The sequence below is a fragment of the Solenopsis invicta genome, chromosome 11 (assembly GCF_016802725.1).
Source record: "Solenopsis invicta isolate M01_SB chromosome 11, UNIL_Sinv_3.0, whole genome shotgun sequence".
Classification (NCBI taxonomy): domain Eukaryota; kingdom Metazoa; phylum Arthropoda; class Insecta; order Hymenoptera; family Formicidae; genus Solenopsis; species Solenopsis invicta.
In genome coordinates, this window is record NC_052674.1 from 4,933,032 (window position 1) to 4,955,901 (window position 22,870).

The window sequence follows — 22,870 nt, forward strand, 5'->3', positions numbered from 1 at the left end:
GCCGCCCTTCTTCTCTTCGGGGTGGCTCGCAGCTCGATAGAAGCGAAACAACTCCTTCGGCACTGCACACCGCCAATGTAATACGCGACGAGAGCGGGACGCCTCGTGTACCGGCGATCACCAATCGTGCGATCCATGCGACACTCTCCGCGGAGGCGTCGCGACGCTCACTGCGGAGACTCCGCCGCGTACCCGCCCTTATAGCATCGTGTTGCGCTCGCACTGCGCCCCCTGTGCCCCCTGACCACCCTTCCACCTTCCTAGTCCGCCGCACCACCACCGCCACCGCTGCCGCCGCCGCCGCCACCCGTCCCTCTCTCCGACGCCTCGCGCAACCCCCAACCCTCTCACGGCCCACCTTACGGGATAACGCGAGCGCTCGTTCGAGGGACCGACCGATGCATTCTTCGGGGATGCTTCGTCGCCTGGCGCAGCAGCGAGCTTCAGGTATGGGGCGAGGGAATGGGTTCCTTCTCGTGCTCCTTCGGTTACTCAATCCTTTGTTTGCGATTGCATTAAAGCGGAAAAATACGCTTCGCCGTATCCTGTGCTCGCGACGTGCCACTTTATCGTCGTCCCGTCGCTCTGCAGACGATACGTCTCAAGGATATGCGTATCAAAGGTCTGACGGGACTTGGATGACTGAACTTTTTGCGTAAGCTTTTTTGAATCGATACTGATAAACAGACGAGTGAAACATTGTAAATGTGGAAAGGTTCAATGCGCCAGGACAGCAAGACGTCTGATGCACGAGATTTTCTTTTTTTTTCTTTTAATCATTTTAATTACTCGACACTCGACAAACTAAATTAACATAACGCGTGGCAGCTCCGGTATTTATGAATTTTTTACGCTTTGTCCTTGCAAACGGCCGAGATCGTTCGTCACAAAGCCCTTCCGGAGGTATTGTAACGCGGTACACGTCAGCCACGTACCTCAGAAATGGCCGAGATATTTGCGCGAGTCTTTTTTTTTTCAATATTTTTATATAGAATCAATTTAAGAACGCGCAACGGATTCCCGTCCCGAGGAGGCAATTAAATTAAAAGTCCCACGTATCAAGAGAAGTAATTTCTGCTTTTACGGCACGTTCAGGCGGACTCGCATATCAGTTTACGGAACAATGCAGCTGCTGAAAGGATAAAAGTGTTCCTACCTCGGAGTTTCGGCGCTAACAAAGTTATTTACCGCGTCAAGCGCAAATGCCAATTTAAGAGGTAACCGCTATAATGACGCTAAAGTCAAACCGGCGAGCTGATAAGATTTAACTTGTTGAGCGCCGCTACAGACATTGGGCGAAGCTAGCGAGAAAATACATCTCTGTGCAACAAGAAACTTTAACTCCGGAAACGGTTCAGAGCATTTCTAGATGTCAGCGAGTTAATTCCGACATTTACATTCGCGTCGTCCTCGATCGATGAAACGTTGATTTCTTGACAATGACACGTTTGATAACGGAGACGTATTCTTTTCCGCGCGATATAAATTTTTATTCTTGAGAAAATTAAGGTAAAATTAAAAAATGGAGGTAATAAAAATTGAATCATCTGAACTCTTAATATCGTAAAATTTACTGTCAAGGACTGTCATCTCATTCTCCCTGAGAAGTTCCAATTAATACATATAACAGATAACAATTGCATCAGTGCGTAATAATAAAAAATTTAAATCGTTCACACAGATGTATATAAACAGTAAATTTTATTATTATCTATTTTTTAAACTTTCTATTATTATATTAAAAATTTTCTATTTTTTATAAAAACGTCAGTATTTTGTTAATAATAATTCTTTAGTAATATTTTATTATAATTATTTAATATTCATACAGAAAAGTTTGATGTAACGTATAAGTTGATTTATTTTTTAAGAAAAATAAACTCGTCGAAAAAGTCTCCCTTTTGAAAACGTCTCTCTTATACTTCTGTAGACTCTAGTATATATCTAATGTTTCTGTGACGAATGAACAACAACGTATGATAACATTATAGGACTGATGTTACATTCAACTTTCTTTTACGACGAGACATACACTTGTACATGCTGGCGCTCTAGAAAATTGCGATCCTGAGTAAGGCCGACATGCATCGCATTCAGTTGGGTGCTCATAAAATCTTTATCTACTTAATACCTAAGAGATGAAAATATGTATCCCGACGTAATGTTAAAGATAACACAGAATCTCCTTTATGTAGTTATTCGTTTAGAAAGTAAATCATCGTATAGTTTTATCTAAATTGGTATTGTAATAAATTGGTTACGCAACTTACCTTAAAAGCAGAATCTCGTCGCTAATTAACGCTTTTTTGTAAATACCTATATCCATCATTCTGACACAAAACGTATTTTCGGCCGTCAGTCTTCAGCATCATTAATTTATCCATCGTAGGGACACACGTATCACGGTATCCAGACTCGTCAGAGGGAAAAAACCCAAGGGTCAGAGCTCAAAGAAGTGTTTCTTTCAAGGGTCAAGCTTCTTCGTTCGTGACATGCTTCTAACTATCTCTGTCAGACGACCAATTGGTTGTCCACCTACGTTTTAACATCTCTTTTATTTTTCCTTCGATCGATGGCTTATGAAATGTTTAATATAAAACATTTAAGCCAAAAAAAGAATAGTTGAATGTTATTCAAGAAGATTATATTATAATTACATAATAAGCACGTTTGCAAGGAAATCTAAAGAATATAAAATGCTTACGAAAAATTAATCAAAGAATTCTTCCTAATTCAATATCCCAAAGTAAAACTGATGATCATAAGTTTCATTTTATGATTCGCGTTATATTTTGTCCCAATATGGTTTCCGTAGATTTAGCAAGAGTATTACTTTTCAGTGGTACACAAAGTAAAACGTGTATTAAGAAAGAGTAAACCCCAACATATGATTTCCGCCTCATTGACGAGGAAAAAGAACGTGCGGGTCGTACCCTTAAAATGCCGTCTTTTCGACGATCCGCGGGGCAGCCCTTCGGTTTCCAGCTGAGAGGATAATACCCGAATGACCCTCCGGCTATTCCTAAAGATGCGGGACGAAATTCAACAAGACTAATGTGAAATATCTCGTTTATTCGATAACAGTTTCGCCTCCTCCGGCGTGGAAGCGCGTTTCTACAAAATTATTGTACAAAAAAATATTTATTAAACTCCGCTGTACACACCCGTAACGTAAACGCTGGTAACTATTTACAGCTTTCTCAAATATTATTATTATATATATCAAGAGACGCGGTGGCGGCTCGCGCCAAGTATATTTTTTTCGTCCTTCCATGTAAAAGACGCTACCGTGTATCATTTACAAGAAGGAATATACATATATAAATCTTATGAAACACGATGTTATCTTCAAATGATTCTCGAACAATCTCAATTTCGCTTCAATCATTCATTCGTGATGCGTTATTCATACAACGCGAGGTTTACGTTTAAGGCACATTCGTATTATCGAATTTTCAGGCGGAGGTAAATCATCGCACAATTAAACGACGATGATTCAAGGCAATTTCCTCTCGTCTAAAATTCAAGCCGGAAGTTACGTAAATCCGCGATCGATGAAGATGATGGTTGGAGTAGCGACAGATCGATCGCGAGTCTCTCGTTTCGGAGAGATCCTCCTTCACTTCTGCGTTTTCACCCCTTTTTTAAGCTCCCTTACACCACGGAATAGTCCTCGATCAGAGTCTCACCAAAATGAGTTACAACGTAATCGTGGTAATACATCATTATACAAAGTGGTTGCCCGATGATGAGACTCGCCCATACGACGATGTTGCCCCATCTGGCGCCGCAGTGTCGTTCCACCATCTTGCTCAACACCGACAGTGGTATCTAGAATGAACAATTAGCGTTGCACGACCGGAATTTCCGTACTTAGGGAACGGACAGATCTTGTACGTGCATACAAGATGTAGTGCGCCACGTAATTTCATGTAAAGCACAGCAAATGATGTTGCAACGTCTGAAATCCCGGAATATGACGAAATCTACATGACTATTAAAAGCATATTAACCGACGTCTATTGAGAGTAGTCTAACCCTAGCGTTGTACACGCATTCTCTTTCCGATTATGTTTGATTTATCTGAAGTTTTAGTACTCGATTGAATTCATTTTATTTTATTTTATTTTTTTCAAGATCAATAGCTCTTGAGCAACCCGGAATATTATTGAATCTATTTAAAGCCATGTAGTCTCTAAGGAATCGATAAGAATTTCTTGACACCGAAGTCAATAGTTGCACAGTCAATAATACGAAGCATACGCAAGGAGCTCTTACCTGTCCCATCATACCCATAAACGCCCATATCTTGAATGTCTTCAGAGGTACACTGACGAGATACTCGTGGAAGAAAGCGCTAATAAAGAAGACAGTCACCGACGCCGTAGTTTTACCATAGCCCATCTCTACTACCGGAATGTAGAGATGTCTGTAACATAAATGTCGTTAATAAAATACATCTCATTTGAATGTATTGTAAACAAATTTTTATTTGTGGATTCGGTTAAAAAAAAATTGTAAAATATATTTTTCATAGATTAGAACTATGTACGATACTTGTTCTCTTTGTTCTTTTACTTTTTATAAAAGAATCGGTCACGTAGCGTTTCCGGCAAAATTGCACCTTCGACCTGTATTCGACAATAGAAAACGCTTTAAACAGCTTAATCGATTAAAGATCCCGATTCTAATCGTGACGCGCCTAGAAGGTGTATATTTAGAGCACGTTCGCCTATTACGCCGACAATTCCATTATCGGTGTCACGATGGAACACGCATTTCTATGGTAGCTGTACTCTCAAACGGCGGTTATGCCATCGGAATACACGCAAGAGTAGTTAGGCTGATAAAGCAAACAAAAACGTACAATGGTGCGAAGTCGGTCCAAAAAATTAAAGCAATATTCAGGAAAGTTTCGCAACATTCCGGTTTGGCAACACTCTGCCATTATCGTTTTCGTTTGTATGGCCGAACAAGCAGAACCGGGCAACTCGGGAAAGAGTCGTTAGCCGCTTGGCTATCGGTGGAGATGCATCAGAAAGAGAAGAAGATGCGGAAGTACGGTCTGAGAGGAAGAGAAAACGGAAAAAGGAATACGGGAAGAAAGCAGAGCAGGAAAGAGAGAATGTTCAAAGGTGGGACGACGACAGTTCTAAGGATTTCGGGCTGTGCACGTTTCGCCGCGCCCTCAGGATTCCTGCTTCCGCCAGATCCTTCCGCCTGCATCCCGCATCTCGTGCTTTCTTTTCCTTCAACCGAAGCGAGCGTCTCCTTCGTGCAAGACGTTCGGGAATATCTCCAGTTATAGAGGTATTATAAGCGCCGCGGGGAATAAACAGCCTTAAGTGCGCATCGCGATGCGTATCGGCTTTTCCCATTACAAACCTGAAAAGGCGTCGGCGGTGGTGGTCTCAACGTTCTCGTCAACACACCTCCGTGCGTCTACGTCTCGTCCCCCCTCGTCGTCTGGGGAGCATTTCCATTTTCACCTCGACTACTCCGCACAACGCCGCGCGCACTATGGCTGCGTGCCAGACGCAGCTTGCAAATGCAGCTGCGTATCTTGGTAGCGAAAAAGAAAAAGGTACGAGCCACCGTAAGCGGGCAGGTGCGTCGCGCCGAGGTAAAAAGAAGCGCGAGCGCCGCCGCCGGGGTGAGACTTTGAAATTCGCGTCGCGGAAGCTCGCGCGGGGCGCGTCTCTTTAGCGTGCCTTATTTTTTTCTTCACTTTTATGTCATTTAAAAAGGGAGCATGGCCAGTCATTCTCACGGTACGTGTTACGTTTTATAAGAATGTGTTATAAGACAATCTCCCGCTCTGGTTATGCAGTGGTGGCCACTGTTCCACGTTACGTCACGTCTGTCGGAACTAACTCGAGTAACGCAATTCTCTTTACGCTCACGGTAAAATTAAGTTTCCTCACAGCAGTAATATTATTCGAGCTTAGTACCAATACTCCGAGAAGAAAAACGTAGAATAATCGTATAAGTATTTTTAAAATATTCTGTCGCGAAATATCCTACATCCCGCGCGAAAAGCGGTAGATTGACTCTTTATACGACATTCATGGTAAACCTCGTGCAGTTTGTACGTAGCAATTCCGACTGCTCCCTTTTCTCTCGGTCACATAATAAGAACTTCGTACGGCCACTTTTACAGGGATTTAAACTTTCTTTTGGGCTACTTTCGAAGTACAAAGAACCGGCTCGGGCTCTTGAAAAGGGGTCGTCACTATGGGCTCGAGTTGTTAGGTGCACGTGCGATGGGTAACCGTGGAAGATGGAAGGCCCGCCGGAAAAGTCTTTCGGAAGTTCGCTGATTGTATTGAGCGGGGGATGTATAATCTAATGTGGCGGCGACAGCCGAGATGTATGGGTTGAAGGAGACATTTTAGGCGGAATAAAAGGTTTTCGTGAGGAAGCTCATTCTTATAAGACAGAGGACTGTTTCTCGCGTCTCACGAAATAACACATCCCCCATGTATAATATATAACCGTTCGAAAATTTGTACGCATATAAACTCGAGATGTTCTCACAATGTTGACAAGCTTATTAAGTTTACAGAATTTTTTCGTAATTTTACAACGAAAGTTGACTGCGCTAAAGTGTTAGAGACAACCGTGATGTTATTTTCATTGTCCTGTTTGATGTGTGTAATTGGTAAGACGTGTCGGCATTACTTACATTAGACAATACGCGAATGTTTTACGTTGAAATGACGGACATAGCTGCGAAATAACCTCAGCGAGACGCTATTGCATTATTATATAATCATGTTATCTCTACAGCAGAGTCAAAGGTGCAAAGTAAAGCGCCGGAAGAGTTTTTCCTTCTATGGCGCAGAAGGTACGCGAGAAGCTGAGTGTTACGGAACGGAGAGACGGCGAAGGTAAATAGTATAAGAGAGCAGTATGTAAGAGAAAGAGATAAAAACGGACAAAGAAGTAGAAGAGATGAGGCCGTCACTACCAAGCTGGACCTTTGATAGACTTTCTCTGATCAATCTAACCGAGGTTAAACTTCGTTAACAAGTATGCTCCTCTTTAAGAAGATTCAATTACATTTTTCGCGAACACCGATAATGTAATCTAACGTTCAGTCTACATAAAGAAAGAGGAGTTTCCATGCATCGGAAACATCAGCCCGCATACATTTTAAGTGCATCTGATCACTTCGTAATTAATTGCGTAATTAAGCTTTGTTCGATAATAAACGAATTACATATTGTGATCATACACAGGAAGAATAATTTCATTACAGTATCTAAAAATTTAGTTAGATGCACAGCTCAGGAAATAATTTTATATTAATAATCAAAATAATTATGTAGGACGCTAACGCTCGATAACATAGCTGCAAAAAGCTTTTTTATATTCTAGCAACCAGCTTAAACGTCCAGTATAATTTTTAATAATTCAACATAATTATTATCAGTTTTGAATTTTAAAACTGTTCTTTCTTTGTAGTTATTGTATTATCTCCGCCCAATAAACTTTTTGACAATTCATATCAAGTTACTCTAATGATAATTTATTCAATTGTAAGTAAGTCAAGAAAGTTATCATATTACTCTGAAAATTTATAAATATTTTCCAACTATTAATGCTTCGAATGAAGAACGTATTTGCCAATTATTGAAATCTTAAGAAGACTCGTTATTATCAACTCGAAGTGTAATGAAATAAAGTTTATAATTCTATTCTTATTGCTCAATTCTTTCGGAACGTTAAATACGTAACGACATTACCATAATTATTTTTGACCGACTTTCAGAAAAATCAAAATGGAGTAGTACTTGATATCAAGTGTTACTATAAACGGAAATCAGTTCACTCACCGCACAGCCCAGCGATGCACCGGCATGTTCCAAGTTCTCCAGAACGTATCGATATTGTTGGCGTTCCACCAGTCGCAGTAAAAATTCCGATCCGCAAAGTGTAGCAATTCGCCCATCAGATTGAGAAAGGAGTGAAATGCCAGATAAAAGAAGCAAAGCCATACTAAATGATTTGGTATCTGAAATAACAAAAATTCAATATCTAACAATAAGTATAAATGGCAAGAAATACTAAAATCGCACAGTGATAATTTATAACAGGATTAATAAAAAAAAGCTACGCAATTAATCTACGTGTCAAAAATAGAAACGTATTAATCTAATTAAAGAAACTACTTCGTCGATATTTCACAAGTTCAGAATTTCTATTATTCTCTTTCGAAAATAAAGTTCCAAATGTATATTACCAGGAAATATAAATTGTTAATGTATTAGTAAATTAAGAACGCGATTCTAAATCGGTATTAAATCTATAAATATATTCGCGCTTTTATTTTCAGAACTCTATATGTTTTCTTAAATGTTAGCAAGAGACAGTTTACAACTTGGACATTGATTATTCTTTTGTACAACCTAAAAGAATAATGTTATTTCATTGCAGATCTGTTTTAAATGATGTTGAATAAATATTTAATAAATATTTATCTACATAAATAAATATTCAATATTTTCAATATTTCTTGAAATCATACATTTTTTATTAGAAATTCTCATTACAAAGTAAGACTTTTTTCACGAAATATTTAAATCCTGAGAATTATTTGAAAATATAAAATATATTTATTGAGAAAGAAACAGTATAAAAGTATACAATTTCATATTTTTATACTCCACTGTTGCGAAGAGTTTGCACAGCTATTCCCATAAAATTCGCGAACGAGAAACATGTGTAGGAGCGGTAAGGCGCGTCCGAAATGCAAACAGCAAGGAAAAGAACCGTGATTATAAAAAGTTTATCAAAGCTTTCTCACATACGCAAACGCGATGTATCATGTTCTTAATGGACTGAATAAAATGCGACGCCCCCATAATGACACCAAAAAAAGGTTAGCTGAAACGAGGATAATCAGGGACGAGCGTATTACAGTATTATTTACGCATCTACAGATGAAAGTGAAGCAACTGTATAACGAACTTATAAATTATCCCGTCTGTTCCTTTAATTACGCTTTAATGGAAGTAACTTAGACTGAGCCTTTCATCATTTATCGCGTGTATATAATACGACGCTACGCTAAAAGTCCTTATCTATTTTATTGCAGCTACATTACCTTGATATTTTTTTCTTTTCTAGTGCTATTGAAAAATTAGAGGAAAAACAATATGTTGTGATTCCATCGCCATATTATTTCATTTTTTTTTACTTCATTATCATTTCATATTATCATTTCATTCTTTTTGGTCTCTTACCTTTTATCACAACTTTAAGATTGATTGTTTTTCTTCTATGTCGTGACATTCATGTCCCTCGTGGCGCAACGACAACCGAAATAAATGTTTTCGCATCAAAGAAGTAGGGAAGAAAAAGAAAAGAGAAAAAACGCGGCCGTGAGCTAGACCTTAGCATCAGACAAATACTTTTGCGAAAATTTCTCGACGGACCGCTTTCATGACGAAGAATTTCGAAGTTATTTCGTTTCGGATGCCATTTCGGGACCGCCGAGTCACGGTATCATCCGCATGCTTCCACTGAGCTCTCTCACGCGAGGCAAAGGACTTAATAATGTTGCCAGGCACAAAGGTCAAGTCTCTTGCGCCGCGAGGCATTCGTGGCACTTTTGCGAAAAAAGGACAGAGAGTCCCTCAGCACTTCCGATTCCTAGCAGCCTCTTCCGGCGCCCAACGTAATCCGGGAAAACTTATCTCGGCGTTTTAATTTCGTTTTACTGGTGGATGCTACCGAGAGAGAGAGAGAGAGAGAGAGAGAGAGAGAGAAAGACGGAGGGCTAAGGTTTACGAAGAGACAAGAGAAGAAGTGGCATGGGGGTTAGAGCAGAAGCCAGTGAATCGTTTGAGACACGTCGACGATACCACAAAGGGAAAAGCGGTAAACTTTAAGCTGCTTTTTTGACCAGAGGCTATCTAAAGAGGAAGCGCTTTCTTCCCAAGCAGTTATATGAGAGATGTACAATCTTGCCTGACCAAACGCACCCAAAGGATACATATGTGTATGGCGTTTCGAGGATACTAAGAAACTTTAAAGGCGGAAAAATGTTGATTTCTGAGACGTTTTACAAATTCTCATTTATACATTATACTTCAAATTTTGAAGATATATAAGTATAATTGAAGATATATAAGTTTCAACTTCATTTTTTGCTAATCCTTGAATTTTCACGTGTATTCTTAATAAATATTTAGCTATAGATTAATCTTTGGATTCTTAGATCTTTTCGAATTAAAATTTGGCCATGAATCATTATTAAAAAATGCAAATGTACACAGTGGTGGTAATCTCTTTTTCAGTCAAAGATATATTCTCTCTTAGGTTAAGTATATACCGATTATTGATCAATGTGTGTAGATATTCAAGTAAGAAATATAATACTGAAACCAGCAAAAAAAATGTTATAAAACATTATCCATGAGTCGCGCGAATAGCAAAGCGTTCATTCATATTGATGCGCGGCTCAACATCGATCCCCGCGCAAGAAACCAGCAATAACCGTTCGATTCGTGCTTGATCCTATCGCCGGCCGCATAACATTAATGCGTGCTTGGCTTACGTGCACCATCCGGCAGTCGATTTTCATCGATAATGCAGGAATATCGTATTACGAGGTGCGGCGGACGATCCGCGAGATTTTCTACATGCGCGCAGTACGGATCGACGTATCCGTGTCATTAGTAGTCGTCGCAGAGGGGGGAGGGAAAAAAAATAGGAGGGTAAGTCGACCTGCCTAAGCGCATGCATCGCATTACGTTGGCAATCGATATTTTCCATTTTCTTCCCGATCGCTGACGTTATCCTCCCCCCCCTCCTCAACTGCCATTCTCTCTCCCTGTCGTGTCTCGAGGGTACACGACGTGTACCTGTCTATCGGAGACGTTTACGCTTACTAGGTCTGCAAGGACATTAACATGTGAAAGGTATAACCCAGTAATAACGGTCGGGATAGAGAATGTAAATGAGGGCGGATTGAATTTTTTAACTTTATCGAGAGTCGGCTATTGGCTTGCAAGTAGGAGAGTGGGGTTATATTTCACAAAGTATGCAAATGTTGAGTCTAATCGAAGTTGGCGCTCAAGACTGTTCGGAAAGACTTGTATCGGAGGTAGATATCGATCAAGAAAAGAATATTTGACTATTTATAGCATTGCCTAAAAATATTTTAGGAATAATAGGGATAACAACGTTAATATTCTGATACTTTTCGTCGCCTGACACGATAATCCTCCCGTTAGAGCTCTTACAATTATTACATTATTACCGAAGCGCGAACACCTTTTACATAGTTGAGGATTACACGTCAGAAATTAGATTGCGTCCATCACTATATTGCAATTCCCATGATCGATAGATAAAAGCGGCAAGGTAATCGGCAATGACGGTGCCACTATAGTTTTGCACTTTGGGTGATTTTCAAAGTCAAAGGGATTTCGGAATGAGGCATTGACACGCGGGCGTGTGCAAGAGGCGAGATCGAGCCGAGAAAGAGAGGGAGCAAAAGAGAGAAAGGGCCTCATTGGCGAAGCGGACTGCGGGAAAATTGCGTTTCCCCATTACGACGAGATTAAAGTCCCGTCCCGCATTGCAGTTCCGCCCTGTTTCTTCCGGTGCCACCCTCGTACATAAGAACCGCAATTAACCCACGACGGTCACACTGATCCCCATGGTCCACGATGCCTCCCGGCTGTTTGCGGTGTAAACGAAAAGTACGGGTGCGCGAAAGATCGAGGGACGGACTCGGACCGTCGATCGGCAAACAATTATTTTTCCTCCGCGCGCGCAAGAACAAACAGAGTTGTCGCAGCTGTCGCAAATGAGCAACCCTTTGCTTTGCCTCGGCAGAAAGAAATCTTACTTCTACGCGATGAATTTATTTTACCCCGAGGCCAGTGTGTATGTGTGTACGCTTTCTCTCTCTCTCTCTCTCTCTCTCTCTCTCTTTCTCCATCATACTTGTTATTTAAAAAAACACACCAAAGGTTTCTTTTTTCTGTTTCAATAGCCAAGTAATAGATTGTTTCGAGGCTTTCGTCTAGTTCAAAATTTATGGGATACTTTCCTTTTAGATGCAATTTTCCTCTCTCGTGCTTAAATTTATTTTAGTACTGTAGCTGACCTAGTATCTAAATTCATCGTGTTTTATTGACTTGGTGTCGACAAATCAACGAACGAAATCAAATTTTACTCTAAAACATAATTTGTTTTATATATATGGTATATATATATATATATATATATATATATATATATATATATATGAGTGTGCAACCGTATTTATTATAAGATTTCCGTAAATATTCTGCACAAGTTTACATTCATTTCACATCGTTCACATCGCGATTATCCACGCGTCGAGGCGCTTCGGAGGGAAAACGTCAGTGGCGCGAGTCGACGAGCGGGCCGATAATTAACAGTGGAGCACAGTCGGATCAATTAACGTGGAGTGAACGAAAGTTCCATAACAAAACTCGATCATGCACGACCGTTGGTCTGCTGTTTTAATCGCGAGTAATCGACGTCTACCGAACGGCGTATACGCGACGGCCGTACTCGCCGTTATACACGCTCCCGAGGACAGTCGCTTTGGGACGAATTTATATAATTGAATTCGGTTCACCGGACTCCGCCCAGTACTCGAAACACTACGACTGGCCAGTTCCGATCTGGAGCAACCGGGCTAACGAGAGAATAACAAGCAACGGCGTACGAACGAAACGCGGAATCGCTCGAGCCGGTCTGAATGTCGAAGAGTAGTGGAGCGTGTCGACGCGCGATGCAAGAACACGAAAATAAAAAGATACGATGAGCGCTATGACGCTCGTATGAACAAACTATTGCATCGCGTATGGACCGGTTTGTTTTTTTCATTTCTTTTCTTTTTTTTTACGTTGTCGATACGCGGGGAAAGCAATCGTACGTTCTCTCAACTGCATATATAGAAATTAAAAACATAAAAGACTTACAGGTATCTCAAATATCGAGAGAAATTAATCTTCCACAACATTAATCTACTTTTATATAAAATTTATTCCCGATAGAAATTTCTTCCAAGATTATCAATATTTTGAAGATTGAAAACAGGGAAGAAAAAGTTAATTTGAAATTCAACAAAGAAACTATCGTTAAAAATAAAGTGCTTTTTTTTATAAACGTCATAAGAAAATAAAATCCGAAATACTTAAGATAAAATGTCCAAACAAATAATATTCAAAATTCTTAAGAATTATCGATTACTCCAAAAAGATCATATTCTCTTAGATAGATTTATCGCTTCGATATTCACTTTGCAGCAATTGTTTTCTATCGCGGCAGAAAAAACAGGTGAATCGGAAGTATCGAAACAACATCTTCGGCATATCGTTGTGCATCGATCTCCCTGCGGACTTGGCGACAAACGACCTTTTTCCATCGTCGGGCGTGCATATTTCATTCGGAAGCGTCGCGGGAATACAGTCGACGCACGACGAAACTTAAATCAGGAATTCATAGATTCCGGCGTACTTTCTGCGAGAACCTCGAAGCTCTTGCAGAATCCTCTCTCTGTACCCTTTCCAGACTCGCTCTTCCTTGAAGAAACACAACATTCCTATTTCCGTGGATAGCTTATTTTATTTTCCGACGTGTGCAACAGATCCAACTTATCGTAAAGTAAAGATCTCTAACCGGGAACGTGGAAGTTAACCGTCTCTCATGCATTCTATTCTTTTATAAAAAAAACACATCGAAAGAACATAAATGAATAAACTGGCGAATAAAATCTGCAGCACCGTATCGATGAGATGCGAACAGTTTAAAATTACGCTAAATAATCTTTAGAATTTTGAATATTCTCTACGTTATTCTCTACGTTCTCTACGTTTGGAAATTCTATCTTATTGTTAGATATCTTGGATTATGTTCCTGGTGAGCCCAAGAAAGTTAACGCCAGCTTGCAGACTTACACACGGAATAGATTTACAACGCTTTATATTAAGCACAGCATTTATCGTCGACACATAGTTCGATGCAAGTTTTCTCTGCCTCGTATTCTGTCGAACGAGCTCGTAGTCGCGGCAAAACTCAGGTGGAAACTGCGTTTTGTTGCGGGAGAGGGGGAGATTGAATTCGCAAATATTGCCTCGAGACTTTCCTTGTAAGAGGCGTACTGGAGGAAAAAGGCGAAAGTCGAGCATGGAAAGTATCTATGTACGCTATTTTTCTCTCTTCTTCACAAATAAGATATAAACGATATCAATATAACAAAAAACCTAAATTAATACTAAGAAAAATTTTAGTTTCGAAAGTATTTCCGTATATTATTATCATTACATCTTTTTTAAGAAATATATATTTAAATAATATAGATGTTTAATAAGTTTAAGTAATCAATTGTAATATGTGTTCGCAAACAATAGAGGAGATCGGACCTAATTAGCACAAGGGGCAGATTGGCATTGGGTTTTGTTTTTTAATTTGTTTGAAAATAGATTTGGTTATTATTAGTAAAAATAATGCAATTAGCAGAAGTGAAAATCACTGGCGTTGCGTTTCGTTTCTTCCGCCAGTAAAATTAGTAGACAATCCTAAATAGTTTGAAACGACATAAAGATTTTTAAGTTTAAAATTGCAGACATTTCAACGTTACAGCAAGCTTGTAGTAACATTGCAAAAATTTTTTATAACTACCAGACAATATTACAATGTTTCACAAGGCGCGCGTGCGTGCCGTCTCTGTTAAAGCCCCACTCGGGTCGTTGACCGCTCACGGTCCCGTTAGACAAGCGCACGTGCTTGCCGTCTGGGCCGCCTCCCCACTCTCCGTCGACCGAGGAGAGTGGGGAGACGGCCCAGATGGCAAGCACGTGCGTCTGTCTGACGAGACTGAGTGCGGTCAACGACCCAAGTGGGGCTTTAATCGGCGTACACGCGCGCCTTAGGTGAGCCGCCACGACTTTTAGGAAGATCTTGTGCATCGCACTGCTTTACAAAACTCTCGTAACTTATTTGCATTAAAAAATTAAAAATTAAATAATAAAGTTAATAACTTTTAACTTAGTTAATTTTAACTTAATTAATTTTAAATGATTTAATTTTTAACTTTAACTAGTTATTTTTCAAACAAATGAACTTTAATTTATTAATCTTTTTCCCAAGTTAAAAATTTATTTGTATAAAAAAAGGTTATAAAAGAAAAAATTTGAAAAGAAGGGAAAACAAAGAAAAGAATGTTTAAAATGAAGAATGAAAGAAAAGGAAATAGGAGAGCAAATATACACAAAAGAATAATATATTTATTTTTAATAATCGCTGGATTAGGTGTAATATTTTAAAATTTTGATATAAAAATAAAAATTTACTTAATAAAATATTTTCTTTTTTATCTTTCAGGAAAAATCACATGTAATAAACAAATAGATGTTATAAAACGTTAGATATAAAAAAGAAAAGAAATAAAATAATGATAAATAAAAGGAGAAAGAAGAAAGGAGTTTTTAAATACGAAAAAAGATGAAGATGAAGAGAAGAAAGGAGAAAAAAAAGAGGAAAAGTTTAAAATTTAAAAATCCATATTTTAATAATATTAATCATTAATATAACATTTGTTATAAAAAGTGAAGGTTAGAATCACAACCCAGTATTGAAAGATTAAAAAAACATTGCATAAACCTTACATTAAAACATTATAATATTGCATGAAAGTTACATAAGATTTCTGCAATGTTACTATAAACTTGCGGTAATGTTGAAATGTCCGCAATTTTAAACCTAAAAATCTTTATGACGTTTCGGACTATTTAAGATCGTCTACTAATTTTACTAATGGAAGAAACGAAACGCACAACGTTAGTAATTTTCACTTCCGTCAACTGCATTATTTTTACTTGTAATAACCAAACTCATTTTCGAACAGAGGGTTTACGTATTTGCAGCAAAAGAAATAATAGAAGAATTATCGCAAAATATGTCTTTATGTTATAAATATAACACAATATTTTATGATAATTTTTCTATTGTTCCTTTCGTCGCAAATACATAAGAACGGAATGCAATACCAACTAGCACCGCCTTCTCTAAACTATTCACAAAAATATCAATTAAATATATTTGATGCTTCTTAAACTTCCGTAGATTTACTTCACAGTAAAGCTGCGAAAATTGTTGACTCACAATCTACTTCGGACACACCCGGTACACGCTTATAAATTTACACGTGTATACATAGATATATGTGCATACTCACCGCTAGCTTGAGAAGACGCTCGGAGGCCTTGGCTACGTCCATATTCTGCAACGCAAACGAGAGAGGCACGAGATTATTAATGTAGAAGGTAAATACGTGGGAAACGTGCGGAGAAAGGGGTACGTTAAGAGAAAGAGGGGAGGGCAGGAATGAGGATATGCCCTAAAGCTGAACGCAAAACAAATGCGAGTTAGGAGGGCAGGTGTGAGAGGGCGAAACATGTTACCAACTGCAAAATGTAACTTTATAATTGGATTTAAGATTGTAAATATGATGAACCGTAAGATAGTCGGGGCTGAATTACTTCGTTCATCGCATTCGAATTGCACATTTCGAAATTCGCAAAAAAACATTGCGATCGAGTACGATGGAAATTTGGAGCTGTGCGTTACAGTTAAATCGAGTCAATGAATCGTCAATTCTTGTGAATTGAAAGGATGCAGTATTTATACGCATCTCTATACAATGAGCTACGCTCTGTTGCAGCACAATTAAAGGTTTACTTACGGACGGACGCCCACACGAAATTAGATTAACGTCACTATCGAGGAAGCAAACCGCAAAATTTAATCTGCGTGTCGAAACGCGATTATACGATATCATTACTATTCTGTTATTATTTGAGAAATATCGTTTCACACTGCATTGATTGCACTTCGAGAGCTGCATCGATTAAGAGTAAGGACGCGATTAAAATTAAAAGCGCTACTCTCTAAATCGAAATCTCAATGTATTTTCCATTGAAAGACAGCCATTAATAATCGTAGTGATAAGAAAAACTCACTTAATCAGTAAGATTTTACTGATTCTGATTTAGAGAGCAGATTTTTAAATAAAATGTATAAAAAAAACATATCAATTTTTACTGTAAAAACAATTGTAAAACTTAATAGCTATACATATTATATATTTAATAGAATTACTATTGAAGACTTTTGATTATATCTGAGTTATTAATCCTTGCTGCTTGCGACATCATGAATTTTATATCATGTTTTATCTTGGTTCAATTGCATTTTAACTTCTAAAAGTGAGAAAGTACGCAAAAAAATTTGAAATATCGCTTAAAATATATTATACATTATTTAAATTTGTTCGCGTTTTCTTTGATGTTAAATAGCATATCGTTGCTTATTTATACATTGCTATATTATATTCATTCTGGAATTATATTTTTGAAATAAATCACTCATCAATAAAAGAATTCATCTGATTCATCCATGTTTCAATACGATGATTAACAATGTCCGTTCATTCTTAAGCATATCATTGACATCCAAATTAGGATGATATACTCGTATATTTACCGAAAACAGAATTTCACGTGTCGGACATGATCAAGTTTTATGTCTGATCCAGCATGAATTGAATAGTAAAATTAATCAACGAAGTTTAACGGAGACCCAAATGTCATTAATGTACTTATGGCATATTATTAAATTAAACAACAAACTTTTAACGTAATTTAACAATAACTTCTCCATCGGGCGTAGACACTCGGATGCCTCCTTTCCCCGATACAGATTTGCACTCGGTCTATGTCGAATGAGGAGCTTCCCGCCGATGGAATTGATATTTCGTGCACAGCGCTAATTGAACACGAGGGAAGGAAGCCGTCCCTCCGGCGTTTCGCTTAAGTGGCGGTTGTCGAGAGGTCCCTCCGAATGCTACAACAGCCAGCCAGCCGCGCTTGTATACCAGGTTTGCAAATAAATACCTTCAGAGCTTCCCCGCGACTTCAACACATCATTACTATGCGTATATGCACGCGCCAATGGCCACATTCCTCCTTAAACAATGGCATCTCTTTGTAGAATGTAAAGGGAAATCGCGAGTCCCAAAATATTTCATTTAGCACGCCATTTATGTATTGCATTTTAACGTACTTCAACGAATCCTTTTCAACATAATTAAATTTAAATTTAAAGATATCGTCGGCTATAAATTTTTTTCATAAAATATTACAATTAGTACCTTTATTTAAGTTCCTAAAAACAATCTCATTTTCACTGTAATTAATACATATAATGCGCAAAAACAAACATTTAAAACATTTAAAAATTAATTTAATATTTTTCACAAATCAAATGTCGCAATAACACATTTTACTTCCCAATTTGCCGGTAAATAACAGATTTAATACGACAATGAAACCCACGCACTGGATCATGCTAATTGCAATTATCGTGACGTATTGCCATTATTACAGGTAATATTCTGCAGCACACGCGCCGTGACAATATCATAATGTTAATTAAATTGCTCGCGTTTGTCGTTGTTGCGACGGAATAAACAGAAAAACGGCAAAGGCGAAATATAGCGTGATACTATTATCTAGTGATCCGCAAGTTAATGTGCCGTATGAAACGATTAACGTAACTGCATATTCTATCTGCTTGTACACCGCCAACAAATGACATTTAATTACTCTGAGATAGTTTTATCGTCGTGAGTACACGAAAAGAAAGGTGTTGTTAAAAGTTTCCAAAGATATCGATGGTTGCAGATCTCAAAAACAAGTTTTGTTGTGTGTAGATTTTCAAAATAGAATTATACAGGACGCTCAAAGTGTAATCGGTTTGGAACACCTAAATTTTTTGCAGCATACGCTCGAACGTCTTTCATAATTATTATGGTAGTTTGAGAAAGTAATTTTCGGATCCATATCTAGCTAAATTTTTTAAATACCTCAGCAAAACCGTTCTTTCCGTGCAGAAGTTTGGAAATTAATTGAGGCGAATTACCGGCTTTTGAAAGGACGCGATTCAAGCGAGCGGCACTAAAGTTTTAAAGAGTGTATCGTAAACAAACGCTTACATCCCGAAGAAAATGATTTTTTTACGACAGCAACAAGTTGTCCCAACGAGGATTTCATGCTTCCGTAGTGCCAACTTTACAACTCGGTTTAATGAGGCACGATACGTTACGCGGCCTGATAATTACGACCGGGCAAGTGGCGACCAAGTGGCGAGCAAGTGGCTTGCACCGCGTATCTTCTATAAAACACGGCCTTTCTACGTGTAATTGAACGATTAAAAGAAGCTTCTTAAGAAGTCACGACGGTAAAAAGGATTTAGAAAACGCAGAAACAAGAGAGAGAGACAGTCATTAATGAAAAAATCTTAGGAGCCATTATCAATATAAAATCGCTTGTGTAGAAGCTTTAGAAGGAGAAACGAATCAGTTGAATTTGTATTCTCATGAAATCACGGTATCCCAAATGATTGCATTCCGACTGAAGTTACGAGGGTGCTCGGTGGTTCGAGAAAGCCTTCGCGAATGAATAGCAGCACTCGAGATGCGCGCGAAAGAAGGGGAAAGTGAAGGGCATTCGAGAGATCGAAAATAAAAGCGGGGTAGATTTTCCTCCGGACGATCACGTCCGAAACGTCTCACGTAGATATCCGAGCCACATTTCTTTCTTTTCTTTCTCTTATTCCATTTCTTCCTCCGTTCTCTTTATCCATCCTGTTTCTGCTGCGTTTGTGCAATGCAAACGATCAAAGCGCTGGTGTTTGAATGAAAAGTAAAGCCGTACAGAGAAGAAAATACAGAGGTTTCCAACCATGCATTGTGATTCTTATATACGTAAGAAACGACGCTTTTTTTTTATAGAAATTTACAGATGTAGAAATAATAATAAATTAAATCGCAAAAATACCAGTAAAGTATCCTGCTAAAAGTTAATAAATTAAAATTGGTATTAAACGCGAGAAAATATCTGTCAATACATTTAAAACCGCGCAAGGTTGAAAAGCAGCAACTGCAGTGATGCAAAAATTTCTCTTCTTCGCAATACCTCCCTGCTTCAACCCTTCCACCCGTCATCTTTATTCGACGGTGATACTGCGTCGAGCGTTGTCATCCTTTTCGCAGCGGTATGAAACCGAACGCTGCTCGTGGCACTTGAACGAATATATACGTTGCGGGACTGCGGAATGCGAGAGAGGATGAAAAAAGGAAAGAAATAAGCGTCAAAGGAGAGGGGAAAAATGAGAAAAAATTTTCTCGCCATCGTGCTGTCGAGGAAACGAAGCGACCTCATCTGATCCCCTCAACGCCGTCGTTTCCTTCGCGCGTCGTCGTTTCAATTAGCGCCGAGAGATTTACGGCTTTGCATCCGCGAACATCTTGTCCTGTCGTCCGGGAAGAGTCCTCGAGATACTGGGAATTCGCTTCAGTCGGACTGAATCCCGGCCAGCCGACAATAGTGTAGCGAACGAGAGGTACTTATGTAGACATCGTGCCACCCTTTGGCCGAAGGGCCGATCCTTCATCACGTACGCATGTCAGTAGATGCTTAATGGAGATTTTACGAGGAACACAGATGCTAGACGAGCAGGAGATTTGCGAGAGCTCTAAACCGGTAAATTTCCCATATCGTTATTTCAATATGAATAATAGTTTTATTGATATTAGCAGAAATTCCGATAACAGTCGGGACGATATTTAAAGATATTACGTAGAAAGAACAATTTTGTTGAAAGTATTTGACAATTTAGCTGAATACAGATCTGGAAATACTTTTGTTGGATCATCAAAATAATTGCGAAGGACGTTCAAACACGATGAGCAATGCTGCAAAAACATTTTTGACATCCTACTAGTAATTAACTTGACCGTTTTACATAGTTATTTTTATTGTCTAAGAAAATTATAAATTCAAATTTGTATCTAGTTAAATTTTTAGATACTTTAGCAAAACCGTAGTTCTTTCAGTGTATTTATTGTTATACAAGGCTAAGACATTTGTAATTACAATAAACGACTATTATAATTAAAATAATTAAATTAGAAACAATCTCTCTCTTTCTCTGTCTGTCTGTTTCTCGATCTTCGACCAAGCATTTACTTATGAACATCGATGCTTTCATTCTTTAAAGACTAAAACTTCATGCTTGTGTTTAATATTGTGCTTAACGTCTTAGTGTGTTTAATATTAAACATGCACTCCGAATATCTATTAAATATATAAGACTAGCTTAAACGACACTTTTAATATTTTAAATATAATTTTAATAGATTTAATGTAACGTCAAATGAATTTCCGTCATGTTTCCGCGTCCATTATGCAATAAGCCTGTTTTTCGGCGAATTAATGTCCGGAGTTATGCTCAGAATTCAACTCAACTCCTTTCCGGAGATAACCAAAATATTTACTTCGATCTGACAACTTTCAGAGTCGCACTTCCAGACTACGCTACTGGAGCGCAGCGCGGAAGACAAATAGGATTAAAAGGCACTCGACATGGTCTTAAGTGTTTCGTGCCGGAGCGCCGGCAAAAAGAGAGTTCCGCGGACAACTACCCTCGCTGTTCTCCACTGACGTCTTCTGGTGCCAGTTAGAAGTCGAATAAATACCGCCTGCAGTCTCCTATCTCTCTCCCTCCCCCCCCCTCTCCTCTGCCTCTCTCTGCCTCTTTCTGACACAATAAACAGACCAGGAAAAAATAAAACAATAACTTGCTCGTGGGGAATGATTTTCACGAAAGTCCAAGACGATTGAGTCTCTTTCTTTACAAAGATCTCTCCTCAGTTCCTTCGTACCCTGTTTGATCACGAACGCTGTAAAATTGAAATGTTTCTGCAAGATATTCGAAGTACGATTCGCGCGTCCGCTTCTCGCCGTCAGTTAAAAGTCGAAGAAATACCGCCCGAGATTCTTCGTCTCAACAAAGATACGCTGGTAATAAAACTTCGCCTCACTTTTCGGTCTTTTAGCGAGCACGTTCGTCGTTATACGTTAAGCGGACGGTTGTAATAACGTCCAGCGAGCGGATTTCCAAACTACTTTGGAACAACACTGGAGTCTGGATCCGACGATGTAGTTAGTCGAAAATGGATTATACAGCATCAAAATTCAAAAGTTTCTACGTAGATACAAATTTTAAGGAAAATGCAAGAAAAATATTAGTCGAAGAAGTATAAAATTCATAGAATTTAATATACTGAAGTTACACCGGAGGAGATTTAAATTAAAATGAAACGCGTCCCCATACAAATTTGTCTCTTCGAAGTTTAGAGCGGGATTGACGAAGGCACGCGAGATCGCTCTCGTGAAAAATCCAAGTCTTGAGTCACGTGCACTCTCATCAGCGATTTTTACTTGTTAACTGTCGCCTCAACGGCGGCGTTCTCTTTTTACTGTGCCTATCGCGGCCGATCGCAAGAATTTTTGCAGCGTCATAACTCCCCGTCCGTCGGTGAATTTCCGCTTGGCGCGGCCGGTGAACGCATATCAGCGACTTCGATACAAGAAGGTGCGACCGGCTTTCTGGTATTCCGCGAATTCCGCCTCGACAACGTTGGTCAAGTATCTGGAATCCTGCCGACCGAAGGAAAAACGAGCAATAGGCTAACATAGTGCATGCCGTGCAGCTTTTCCCAATTCGTCGCTCCTTGACCCTCGCACCTTACCGAGATTCGATACACGAAGAAAATAGAGAGACATAAAAGAACATTAAATTTGCAAACGAATAAGACTTTTCTAAAGTCAACAGTCTATTTAAACAGTCCAGATTTAATCAAGTTCTCAAATAAAAAAAGTTTTCTTTCTCGAAAGGTACTTTTCGAAGAACTCCCTCTGACTTAATAAATTATATTTACACATTAAAATTATATATGTGTATTACATTTACGTGA

General features: G+C 38.8%; 1 protein-coding gene across 1 annotated transcript in view; it reads right to left on the minus strand.

Moving 5' to 3' along the window:
* Window positions 1–3,052: 3,052 nt before the first annotated feature.
* Window positions 3,053–22,870, minus strand: part of LOC105194711 (diacylglycerol O-acyltransferase 1) — a 98,917-nt gene continuing 79,099 nt past the window's right edge. Inside the window, exons 9-12 of the mRNA XM_026130798.2 lie at window positions 16,229–16,273; window positions 7,839–8,017; window positions 4,279–4,429; window positions 3,053–3,831 (exon numbers count right to left, since the gene is read on the minus strand). Of these exons, the coding sequence (XP_025986583.1) occupies window positions 3,655–3,831; window positions 4,279–4,429; window positions 7,839–8,017; window positions 16,229–16,273 (552 nt within the window). The 3' untranslated portion in view covers window positions 3,053–3,654. The remainder of the gene's footprint in view (window positions 3,832–4,278; window positions 4,430–7,838; window positions 8,018–16,228; window positions 16,274–22,870) is intronic.